This window comes from Zootoca vivipara, chromosome 7, assembly GCF_963506605.1.
Source record: "Zootoca vivipara chromosome 7, rZooViv1.1, whole genome shotgun sequence".
Taxonomy (NCBI): Eukaryota; Metazoa; Chordata; class Lepidosauria; order Squamata; family Lacertidae; genus Zootoca; species Zootoca vivipara.
The window spans coordinates 40,389,563-40,402,597 of record NC_083282.1 but is presented as its reverse complement, the minus strand read 5'-3'; the positions used below and the strand labels follow the sequence as shown (position 1 = coordinate 40,402,597).

Here is a 13,035-nt window from a genome sequence, read left to right as displayed (position 1 = left end):
ATTACCGTATTTTTCCGTGTATAAGACCCCCCAATGTATAAGACTCAATGTAATGTATAATGTAATATAATGTAATGTATAAGACTCAATGTAATGTAATGTATAAGACAATGTATAAGACAATGTATAAGAATGTATTTTGGGGGACTCCAAATTAAGAAAACACCCCCTCAGCACTACCCGTGTATAAGACGAGCCCCAACTTTAAACCTAATTTTTGGTAAAAAAAGCCTAGTCTTATATATGGAAAAATACAGTAATTTTTCCTGATCTGATACTTTAGCCACTACTAATTGAAATCCTGCTGATTTCTTTCTGACTTAGTAACTGGATGCAGCCCTGAGCCTGAGTGCCCAGGTTTCTGCAGTGTGCCAGCTGTGCCCGTCCCTGGAGATGTCTGATCTGCCCACAGTGACACACACCTTAGTTACATCCCATTTGGATTACTGTAACATGCTTTACATGGGTCTGCCTTGAAAAGTGCTAGAAAACTTTAAAGGGCCCAAGGAGCTCCACTGGCTAATTGGTTTGTATCTGGGCACAATTCAAAGTGCTGGTTGTGACCTATAAAACCTTATACTGCTTAGGCCTAGGCTATCTGAAGGCCCAGGGTATTTTCCCATACAAATCTATCTGGGCTCTTGAGATGTTTGAGGTGGCCTCATTCCTGCGATCCTCTCAGGCACCTTTTGTGGGAACGCAGGAGAGGCAGCTCCCAGACTTTGGAACTCGCATTTCTGGTGAACCTAGACTGAACTCTGTCCTTGTGGTCCTTCCTCTGGCAGGTAAATATTGTTTTATTCCAGCAGGCCTTTGGGAGCTGATTGCTTTTAAGGAAAGGGTTTTTAATAGTGTTGTGCTGTTTTTACTGCCTGTATTTTAATAGATTTATTTTTTACATTGTTTTAATTCCATTGTTGTTTAATTACTTTTCAGCTACTATTGATTATACCTTTTTAGCTTTCTGTGTTTTAGCTGTGTTTGTGCAATCTGGAAAAATCTAGTTTTTATTCTTTTATTTATTTATTCCCCACCCTTTCCCCAGAATCAGGGCTCAAGGCAGCTTACAGAAATTAAAACAACACTAGGCAATGCAGAAGGTGGGTCTAGATTAGGACTGATGCCCTCATGTGATGGCACTGGGGCTGGCTCAAGATCCAGCAGATCCTGAGCCAGCTCAGTGCCCTTCCCCCTCTCCCACTAGAGCACACACACCTGGTCTGGTGGGTAGAATGGGGGAGCTCTGCTTTGGTAGAAGGAGTAGATACTAATGGAGACTGGCAATGTTAGGCAGTAAATTAGTTTCAGTAGTTGATATATATTAATTTTGTTTCAAAGTTTTTAATAATTGCCATTGTGAAGCCCACTGAATGTGTTCATCTAGGCAAAACAAAATAAAAAATTTCTTCCAGTAGCACCTTAGAGACCAACTAAGTTTGTCATTGGTATGAGCTTTCGTGTGCATGCACACTTCTTCAGATACTGTACACTAAAACATAAGTCACCTTCATTTAGGCACTCCTGCAATGTTCCATATTTGACATAGGATCTTTGTTTTAGTGGATACGTAAAAGAATAGATTGGTACATTTTCTATCATCATGCCAGTCATCCTGCTGTCAGTAACCAAATTTATATACAGTACTACTTAACTCAAACAAGAGTTCTCTAAGTTGCTTACAAAAGACTTTTATTTCCAAAAGTTAGCTAAGAGTGTGATTCCAAGTGAGTTGTAGGTTGTTGTGTGAAGTGACAGATTGTATTCTATTTTTAATCCCATGTTGGCTAGCACTGGCAAGGTTGGAGGTGTAAGGACAGACTTGTCTTCTTTTTGGCTCCCAGGGAGCCTTTTCTTTTTTGAAAGAATCACCCCATTGGTTCTAATGGAGAGGGAAATTATATACAGTATACCAGTTCCAGAGTGGCATGGATGCGGACCTGATCCTGCCTCGGGTAGTCCTACTCTGCCCCTGGAGTGTCTTGTTTCAGGGTCTAACATTGGTTACTGCTAGTGAAAATAGAACTGTGCCTATGGAGCTTTCCCACATAATGTCCTCCCTCCCCAATGGAGAGAACTTCACTGTCATCAGAGGGGCTCCTCCATGCAACCCTAACCCCTTCCATCCATTAGATCTGTGAGTTAGGATTCCCCTTCCCCTTCCTGTCTTTAGAAAGAAAAGGAACAATATGATTTTATTAGGTTTTTTAATAATAATAATAATAATAATAATAATAATAATAATAATACTTGCAGCAAATAACTGATAAAACCAAGATAAATCCTTAAGTCCCTTCTTAGTCTAGAAGGCTTCTAATTTATTTGTATATCTGGCTGATATTGATGAGGCAGTGGGAACTGGAGGATCAATACAGTTTCATCATCACAGTTTTGTAATACTGGGAAATGCTTTTGATTTTATAGGAAATAAAGTCAAATTAGCTTAAATTTTAAGCTCTCTAAATCTTGTGCTGGGACATTGGAATATTGCTAGAAGTTCATAACTGGCTGTCTGCTTGACAGGTTCAGACAAGGAGCTGGGTGGCATTTCCTGACAAATGGAGAACTATTTCCAGACAGAGGCTTTTAACCTTGATAAGGTTTTAGATGAATTTGAACAAAATGAAGGTGAGTAACTTTTGTTAGGGCTGGAGATGTAAACTAATATCTGGATCTGTGACTCTGGTTGTATTTCTTTGTATGATATCCCTGTATTAATTAGGTGTCAAACATTGGCACAATTGCATAGATATATAATTCACAGGTGAAAATTGCTTGCAGCTAGAGCGAGTACATATAATTAGCTGTCTGTACATAAGAAGTAATCAGCTTCCATGCGCTCTTTTGCCACCCAGAATGCACATACTCCCAGATCAATCCCCCATTTTACACTAAGTTCAGTGTTACATTTCAGTGTGCTCCTAGTTACCACAAGTCTTCACTAGCTTTTACAACACTGATTAATTGTCTGTTTCCTATACCTCGACTCTGCCAACTGATGGCTAAAATTTGTACATAATGCTAACATAAACTGTGGCTTAGCACAAATGGGCAAATGTGTGGATCCAGGGGATTGTGACCACTGCCCTTTTCCCCTGGCCCTGCTGCCACTGTGCTACCCAGGACTAAGCCATAGTTTGGCTTAGCCTTGGATTTGAACCCAGGCTCATGGTCTGTCTCCTCCAGATGAACCATGAGTGGTAAACCAAGAACAAATATTGGTTACAGCTTGTAGTTTGTCTGTGTTGACATTTAATTTAATTTACATTACAAAATAATAATAAATTCCCTGAGTAATCACAAATAACTAGGGGGGAATTCAACTTCGCACTGTTACAAATGTTCCATCTGTGCAAGCTTCCCAGATGGAATGATCCCTTGTGTGCTGTTTTGGGGGATTCTCCCAACCCCTTGAGCAAATTATAGATGTTGCATGTGTGGGAGGGGAAAGCCCTGTTGTGGAAGCCTTCCTCTAATGGGGTTTGGTAGGTGTATTCCTCCCTAGGTTGTGTGGCTTGTTCTTGTACAAAAAGTGTTTTAGGAATACAAGAGCTTGCTAACTTACTAACTACATTACTAAATGTGTACATTGAGGAGGGGGGAAGAGAAAATGGAATTCACACAATACTAAAACATCAAGCATGTTTTGATTTTTTTTTACAAGTTTTTAATGTTTGATGCTGTATTGTTTTTAATATTTGGTTGGAAGCTGCCCAGAGTGGCTGGGGAAACACAGCCAGATGGGCGGGGTATAAATAAAAAATTATTATTATTATTATTATTATTACTATTACTATTATTAATAAAATTAAATCCCCAAGCGGTTTGTTTGTCTCTGACTGCTGTATTCCCTGTTATGTGATTTGTATGTAGCTAAGTCACTTTCCCCCCTATATTATGCTACTTTATTGTTCCACTGTTGTGAATGCCTGCTATAACATGGATAGGATTTATCATTGTATAGTTTGTGCAAGTAGGGCATTCTCTGGCATGAAAAGTGTAACAATGGAAACAGGCAAACCCAAAAAGAGCTTGGCTGGATTAGATGAAAGGTCTGTCAAGTTCAGCATCCTGTTTCTCACATAAACCAAAGAGGTGCCTTTGAGGAGATTATAAGTAGGCTATTTCTACTCCCACTTTTTCTCCCCAACACCTAGTAATGTGGTATACTGCTTCCAGACATGGAGGCTTCATATAGCCATCATAACTAATAGGCATTGTTAGACTAATTGATGGAAGGTCTAATCCCATTTTTAAAGCCATCACAGCTAATGGTCATCTTGTGGCACCACATGCCATTAATAAATAAATAGCTTTTATAAGGAAAAACACAACCTTTAGTGTTTAATGACTCCAACTACAGAAGCAATCAAAGTGCTATTTGAGAGTTAATGTGATTTGGTTACCTTTTTTGGCCAACATTTATTCATTAGTTGGGCTGATAGAAATTGCTTTCTTAGGGCTTATCCACACTGTAATGTTCTTCTGAGAAACGAAAATGGTTTTAGTCTGTGGGTATAACTCATAGACTAATTGCTTTCCTGAGTGGTTTCCTTTTTATGGTGCTAAATGATGTATTTGCAAAAAGCAGGTATGATTCCTGGATGGCTGTTTGAGAAAGCACCGCAGCAGCCTGAAGGGTGGGTGCAGGAGGTAGGATGGTTGGAGAGGCAGAAAGCAGCACCTTTTGGGGAGTGTGATGACTGAATTTTGAGAGGGTTTTTGCTTTTGCTGTTGCTGGCATTGAGCTCTGTGTGCCAAGAAGATATCATCGTCAGCCACATGTGGCTGAATTGGGTGAATCTGTCTCTTTATCCAGCCGTTCTTCAGCGGGTGAAGTTTCAGCTCTTCATTTATTATTCATTTATTTATTAAATTTGCAGACTGCCCTTCATCCACAGATCTCAGGGCAGTTCACCTGAATGCTGTAGTGACAGATTTTGCTCCCCAGAAAGGGCCTCTGCTTCCTCCCCAGTCACTACTGCAGCTGAAGAGTTCTTAAAACACTCACCACCTTAAACTGGTATAGCACTGCAAATTTGTTACCATAAGAATGCCAAAATAGTTTTGATTGGTTTATGTTTGTGTGCATGTATAAAAGGCAGTAGGTACACTTTGATGAAGTATTCATATTTTGGCCATGGTTTAGATTGCAAACTGGCAGCCGAGCTAGATGATATTAGAAATGCATGTTCTCCTTTAATGTGGCCTGCTTTTAAAAAATAAATGGTGTGTGTGTGTGTGTGTGTGTCTGTCTGTCTCTCTGTGAACCCTCCACTGCTATTTGCCCTGAGAGAGAAACTGCCATTGGTGACAGTGGCAATTTTTAAGCATTGCAGCTCCAGTCCTGATGAGCGTCTTAATGTTTGCTATCCACCCCCCCCCCAAAAAAAACCCGACATGTGAAGTGGGACCATGCATTTCTCATTTTGTCTAGTTTTACCCAGAACAGTATACAGTTGGCAGCAGTATACTAACTAATGGACTTTCTGTGCTTGGGCCCTTTACAGACATTTTCATTACAGTATATGATTCCTCCCCCCCCCCAATTATATGTGGAACAAACATGCATTTATTTAATTTTACATGATCTCTGTTTTGATTTTGGCAACTGGAGAATGTATAAAGCAGTTTATTCCAGTGTTTCCGCAGTGTTCCTAAGCTATATGGTTATGTAAAACACTTAAGTATAAGAAGCTATTTGCAATTATTTTAATCTCATTTATGCTTACGATAATTCTGTGAAGTTGGCTAAAGCTGCAAGATGATGTCTTGCCCAGGGTCACCCAATTAGCTTTAAGATTAAACAGGAATTTCAATGTGCTTTTGAGTCTCCAAAATTGACATTCAGTTCAGTTTGCTGTGCTATATTGTTCCTAGCTTCTTTGAATAACTTATATGATGTCCGTTCTTGTTTGGGTTTTACAAGTTTGTCTTAATTAATGCTGTTGTTTTGTACTTCCTCTGGTTTGCAGCTAAATATATCAATCAAGATGTTAAGATTACGTATTCCCATAAAATGTGTATTATAAAAGAAATATTTCTGTTCTAGGCCTTAGAGACTAATCAAAACCAGAAATCTAACTTGGGAGCCAAACTAATAATCTAGAGAAATGTGTGACTGCATTTTCATCTTTTTGAATTTGATTTAAAAAATAGCAGTTGTGGGAGTACCTAATCTGCATTGGGTCTCCAGCACAGGGTAAGGAATATTTTAATACTTTGTCTCTGTGCTTTTTTCCTAACAAAATTTCTCCCTTAAGCTGCTATTCACTCTGGAATGAAAAACATATGACACCTATTTGTGTGTTCTTCTAGGGCAAAAAGCAACTTATGGGTGGTTTTCATTGGGAAACTTCAAGAGGTAAAGTGTTAAACCACAACCTACACTGTGGTTCTGATTTAGACTGAGACCTATTGTATTTTTCGCTCCATGGGACGCACCTGAGCATAGGATGCACCTAGTTTTTAGAGGAGGAAAACGAGAAGATTTTTTTTTTTGCTTTCTTGACTTGTCCTAGGCATAGTAGCCAACTCCTAGAGGCCTAGGTGCCTTTGCCCCCCATTAAATATTTGAGGAAGCTTTTTTTGCAAAGGGGGAAAGCTCCATTTTTTTAAAGGATCAGCTCAAAGTTGTGCAGCCTTTTTTGCAAATGGGAAAGCCCCATTTTTTGGGGGGGGGGTCAGCTCAGAGTTGTACATCTTTTTTGCAAAGGGGGAAAGCTCTATTTTTTTAGGATCAGCTCAAAGTTGCCGAGTTCCCTTGTAAAGGGAAAAAATCCTGTTTTTATGGGGTTTAACTCACAGTTCTGCAGCTTCTCTAGGAAAGGGACCCATTTCTACAGTTTTCAGACAGATAATCTAATCAGCCCGTTACATGTCTCCCTCTGCAGACAACAACTGAGGCCTAGGCAAGGGGACGGGAAGGGAGCTAGCTCTCTTATCTCCCTCCCCGATCTCTTGCAATCAGCTGCTGAGCGGGTTCCATTCAACGCAGTCATTCCCTCTTGTCAGCTTTTAGCTCTTTCTTTAAAAAAAAAAGCACAATCTGCTTTTAGGCCCTAGGCAATTCGGCTCCAGGGACCATGCATTCGCTCCATAAGACGCACAGACTCTTACTTTTTAGGAGAAAAAAGTGGGTCTTATGGAAAGAAAAATACAGTATGTGACTGTAGAAACGCACACATTCCAAAAGATGGAAATACAGTAATTTTCATGCAAACTGGGATCTAGTCTGACCCTGGGTTTAAGCTAGTTTAACTATAATTGCTTCTTGCAAAATAAGATAATAATTGTTGTTATGCAATACACTTCTAATGTAGTACCCGCACAGGGGTGAAGGATTGCTGCACTGCAGGGGGTTGGATTAGATGGCTCTTGTGGTTCCTTCCAACTCTGTAATTCTGTGGTCTACAGTTCTTGGAGTCCTTTGGAACATACCATGATAATGAAATGAGTGAATGTTTATAGTGTAAGACCTAATTAAAACAATCCTTCCAACTGCTGATAAACAATGCTTAGGTGTGAGTTGCTGGCTCTATTAGTACCGTATTGGCCCGAATATAAGCTGCACCCGAATATAAGTTGCACCTTTAAAATTCATGGGGAGGTGGGAAAGGAAAAAAGAAAATACCTGAATATAAGCCACTCCCTTAAAATTCTTCAGGCACTCACATCCGTTCCATTTTACCGTATGTCTATTTCAGCAGCAATATCGTAAAAGCCAATTTTTATAAGGTTGCAAATTTAAGCCGCACTTTAACTTTTCACGGTCAGAATTTGGGAAAAAAGCGAGGCTTATATTCAGGCCAATACGGTATTGTGTATTTTCCCTTTAATATACAAACATTTTAACTTCTTGTGCAAAGCACAAGCTACATGTGCTGAATTTATTGCAAATTGATTTAAGTCACTTATCTTTTCAGATGAAGCTATTTCACCTACTTTGTTGGATGCAAAGTGGAATAAGATCCTAGATCCTCCTTCTCATCGGCTGTCTTTTAACCCAGCTCTGGCCAACGTGAATGAATCCACAATTCCTAATGAGTGTCCGCAAAAGTTGAAGTCATTCTCCCTGTCTCAGTTAGCCACTGCATCAACAGGAGGAGGAGATTGCTGTTCTAATGGAAAAAATATTAATATAAGACAAGAAAGCCCAAACATGTGGATTGATGATCAGGCAGCAACAGATGATCATCAGCTAGTTAAGAGAAATAGCAATCGAAATGCCCTGTACAATTTGATGGATGAAGAAGGAAGGAAAAAGAAACCAGAGGAAAAAAACGTTCTTGTAGTAGCAGTCATGCATAACTGTGACAAAAAAGGACTGCAAAGTGATTTGTTAGATTGTAGAAATTACAGCAATTCCCCCAGAATGGATACTGTTAGCTTTACACTGGATAATGAAACCCAACAAACTGATCACATTGATGTTACTATAAACGGGTCCATTGAAAAAGATGCAGATACTGAAAAAGATGCAGTACAAGCCAACAAGCTACCTGCAGAAGAAGATTTTTTCAACCATTGTAGTGTTGCTGCTTCTGCTTGCTTATCCAGTAGATATTCTTCTCGGTTAAAGGAGAATGATAATTCAAATAAAGACCTTCATTTCTCAGAAACTGCAGCAGCAGGGATGAATGTAATTACATTGCAGAGGCCACTTGGCCCTAGTGTTGAAATACAGCAAAAATCCTCAGGTGAGGGTTTTGACACTGATGCTGTTGCTCAGCTGGAGACTAGAAACTGTTCACCTAGTTCCCGTAATGGTGGTTTCTCCACAGAGGTTTCTGTTGCAGAACCAGCAGCCCAGCCATTTCAGTCAGGGATATGTGAGGTCTCTGCAACTTGTCAGCCAAATACGTTTGAAAGTGGTAATCACGGTGAACGTTCTGATGGACATTTGGCCTCTATGGATGTTGGTGCTGCTGAAAATGAAGCTGACAAACATGAAAAAATACTCAGCTCAACTGAATTGCTCAGCACGACAGTTTGTTTATCAGAATCTCAGGAGATGGCAAATGGGGAACTGACTAAAGAAAATCAGATCAGTAATGAGCAAACACCTGGGGAGGATGAAACACTGTTGCATACGGCAAAGCAGGAGGAAGTATGTAGTAATGGAGATAGCAGCGATGGCATGACAGTAGCAAGTCAGGACTTAAAGGGAGCATATATGGATGAGTTTGAAGATTCCAGCCCCACTGATGTCATGAGTACATCGGCATCAAGTGCTCTGCTCAATTGTGATTCCTATGGAATACAAACCCCAATTCTTGCTCATATTCCAAAGACTTTACCCTCCAAGGAAGACTCAGTGACTGAGGAAAAGGAGATAGAGGAGAGCAAATCAGAATGTTACAATAATGTTTATGAACAAAGAGGAAATGAGGCCACAGAGAGAAGTGGGCTCATTTTGAACTGCACTGGTGACCAAATTAAAAAAAAACATTTATATAATCTCTGCAGTCAGGTACCATCTGAAACAAGTCAAGCATCACCAAAACAAGCAGCCAGTCTGCAACCTCTTAGTGTTCCTTTTGGTGGTGCCCGACCCAAACAGCCTACAAATCTTAAACTACAAATTCCAAAGCCATTATCGGACCATTTACAAAACGATCTGGTTCCCCCAAACTGTGGAGGAAACAGTAAAAACAAAAATGATGTATCTGGAAAAGTAAAAGTAGGTGAAAACATAGCAGCAAATGTATTTTCTGATGAAACATCAATGAGTGCATCAGTCACAGATATTGGCGGGGAGCATTCTGATGATTTTAAGTCTGGGGTTTCTAGTAGTTCGTGCCTTGCAGCAGCCTCAGATAGTCCAGACAATGATCTTGGAGCTGGCCAGTTTGGAGTTCCTACAAGAAAGCCATTTACTACTTTGGGCGAAGTGGCTCCTGTCTGGGTTCCAGATTCTCAAGCACCAAACTGCATGAAATGTGAGGCCAGATTTACATTCACTAAAAGGCGACACCATTGCAGAGCCTGTGGAAAGGTACGTTTATATTTAATGAAATATTTTCACAAATGATTGAAGCCACAGAATTTTTTTTTTTTGGGGGGGTATTTTTATTAAGCATTTTGTAAAAAAGGTAAAGGTAAAGGAACCCCTGACTGTAAGGTCCAGTCGTGGAGGACTCTGGGGTTGTAGCACTCATCTCTCACTCTATAGGCCGAGGAGCCGGTGTTTGTCCGCAGACATGTGGGCAGCATGACTAAGCCGCTTCTGGCGAACCAGAGCAGCACATGGAAATGCCGTTTACCTTCCTGCCACAGCGGTACCTATTTATCTACTTGCACTTTTGACGTGCTTTCAAACTGCTAGGTTGAGAGGAGCAGGGACCGAGCAACGGGAGCTCACCCTGTTGCGGGGATTCGAACTGCTGACCTTCTGATCAGCAAGCCCTAGGCTCTGTGGTTAGACCACAGCGCCACCCGCGTCCCATAAGCATTTTGTAGTTTTTAGCAAATTAAGGTTAGATATCTATTTATTTTAATGGCTACTGAAAATAACATGAGTGTTAAAGGTATTATTAATTGTTACTTTTGCATCAAGCTAGAAAACAAGTATACACCCCAAATAAATGACTTCTTGAATCTTATGGGGTCCCTCCCCCCCCCCCAGCACACTTTGTGATTAAGTACAGGTAGAAGCAGAGCTGCAGCAGCATTAGGTTTCTGGCAGAGGTGTTGTTGCTGCAGCTTACTGGGTGGTGGTGGAGCAAGGTGACGGAGAGGTCAGTGTGGTGTGACTCAACTGGTGGTAATGCCGGATTGGCTTTGCCAGTGTTGTGAATGCACCACACCAACTTCTGTGATGCCTCATGCCTTGGCTTCCCCTTCCTGGTAAGGAGCAGCAGCCCAGCTGATGGGAATCTAGGGTGCTGCTCTGCCCCACTGGGTAAACCACCTTTCACTATACGGTTCTTGCTGTGGTGAGTGTGGCATCACATTCTGGGAAGAGAAATAAACAGCCAACCTTCACCCCAGCTTTCAAGCTCTGGGGTGGTCCATGATGAGAGGTTGGGAGGTGGTTTGGCAGCTGGTAAGCCTGGCCATGGAGACCAAATTGGCAACCCTTCTGCTGGCCTTTCCTGCTCCAGATCAGAAAGGGTGAAAGCAGAGGGAGGGGAAAAGAGGTTTCTTCAGGCAGTGGCTGTTCCCTGACTTGCCTTTCCCTTTTTAAGTAGAGTGTCATTCTCTAAAGGTGCTTGCCATGCTATCAAGCCGTTGCTGCAAACAGTTAAGCAATCTCTGCCCTGACCGTTTGATCGACCAAAAATTAACTGGTTTGCTTGTTATTTCATACATTTGTGGTATCACTGTTACAATATAACACCACTCCAAATTCTTAGAAGACTCTAGGGTTGAGAGGGAATGTTGTGATAGCTAAAAAATACACAAAAAGTCATTCGTAAGCCTGGTATTATCCGGTTTTCAGCTGAAAAAATACCAAAATTGTTTTGTTTTTTAAATATTCCTGAGAAATAAGTAAATGTGTGGCTTTTAGGATTTCTGTGCTTTAATTTTAAATTGGATGTAAAATAAGCCTGCTATCTTGGGGCCTTATAAAAATACAGACTTGAATATTGTTCTCAGTTAAGACAAGGTAAAGTAGAATTAAGTGAATAAAAGATCTGCAATCAGCACAGCTGTGCATGGTGCTGTAGAAATGGAATAACACACAGTTTTATTTAGCAATTACCCATTTTATTTATCAAAGAAAGCACAGGGGCTTTTCTTTCAGTGGGATTCCTGCTTGTAGTAAAACGTGTGTTTTTTTAACCATTTAACTGTAATAGACACCTCTTTCTTCCCATTTGAAACATGTTTTGCACTGAGAGCCCTTTCAGGCTGGTGTTTATCACAGGTTTATTCCGCAACATATTCTTGGCACAATAATAGTGCAAAAGTGGTGGATTTATTTTGCTTAAATTTGTTCTGTGATGCTGCCCCAGTGCTGCCTCATTATTGTACCGGGGGGGGGGGGGAATGGGGATAGTGCAACAAAATCAGAACATTTGCGGCATAAAAAGTAATAGGGTTTCAGCAGACAGTTATAGGATATGCACTGGTTGAAAATGAAGAAATATGGCTGCCCCAAAACCTTTGCAGGTACAAACAGTATTGAAAGTGGGATTGCATGTCACTGTCCTGATAACACCACTGTAGTTTCTTGCTGTCTAAGAACCTCTCTCTCCCTTAATATTTCATGCCGATGCACAAACTGGTATGGGCAATAATTGCTATAATACCCAACACTATGCTGATGTTTTCCTTTACATGAAGCGTTTTGGCATTGCTTTATTTACAGTCCATTTCCTCTGGGCAGCAGATTTTTCATTGACCTTGACCTTGTTTGAATAAGCATTACTGTATTCAGTGTGGTACTCTTTCCCCCCCAGTGAATAAGTAACATAAGAGCTTGCACCTTACTGAATTCGACTTTAGCAAAGATTGTCCTAAACATGGGTTAAAAAAAGATATAACAACTGATTTGGGGACATCCTCTGTAGAGATTAGGCCAGTTTGTATTTTTCTTTTCCCATGAGATACTGAGGAAAGAGACATCTTCCATACATGTTACAAGAATTTTCAGCAATTAATCTAAAGCTTTCATTTCTGTATAAGGATTGTTGTTAAATATTTGGTTTGGTTAATGTAGTTGGGAAGCTTGGAACAGTAAATTCTGAATGAAAAGTTAATATTTCGTTTCCCAGCTTAGGGCACTGATTTTTTTCATAAGTTTAAGTTGCTATCCTGGTCTGCTGTTGAGTTGAATTTTCCAGCAACAACCCCTCTCTGAGTGTAGAAAAATAAAATATTGTATTTTTTTTTTTTTTTTGGTTTGTGGAAAATTTCATTCAAAGTTGAGCTGCTGTTTAATTTTTCATTAAATATACTGGTATATTGTTAGATCACAGGAAGGAAAGAGTACAAGAAGCTCATCAGAAATTGAAATGCTATCATCTGTGCAATATAAGGCGGCGATAACTATAACTAATAACTAATAGGACAAAGGCGATAACTAATAGG

The 13,035-nt window shown here is 40.2% G+C and overlaps 1 protein-coding gene across 6 annotated transcripts in view; it reads left to right on the top strand.

The window, feature by feature from the left end:
• Positions 1–13,035, top strand: part of ZFYVE9 (zinc finger FYVE-type containing 9) — a 47,882-nt gene that overhangs the window by 12,902 nt on the left and 21,945 nt on the right. For 3 of the 6 annotated variants that reach the window (XM_035124165.2, XM_035124161.2, XM_035124162.2), the window contains 2 exons: positions 2,521–2,625; positions 7,923–9,994. In XM_035124165.2, the coding sequence (XP_034980056.2) occupies positions 2,556–2,625; positions 7,923–9,994 (2,142 nt within the window). In that variant the 5' untranslated portion in view covers positions 2,521–2,555. The other 3 variants (XM_035124169.2, XM_035124167.2, XM_035124168.2) reach the window with 2 other exon arrangements.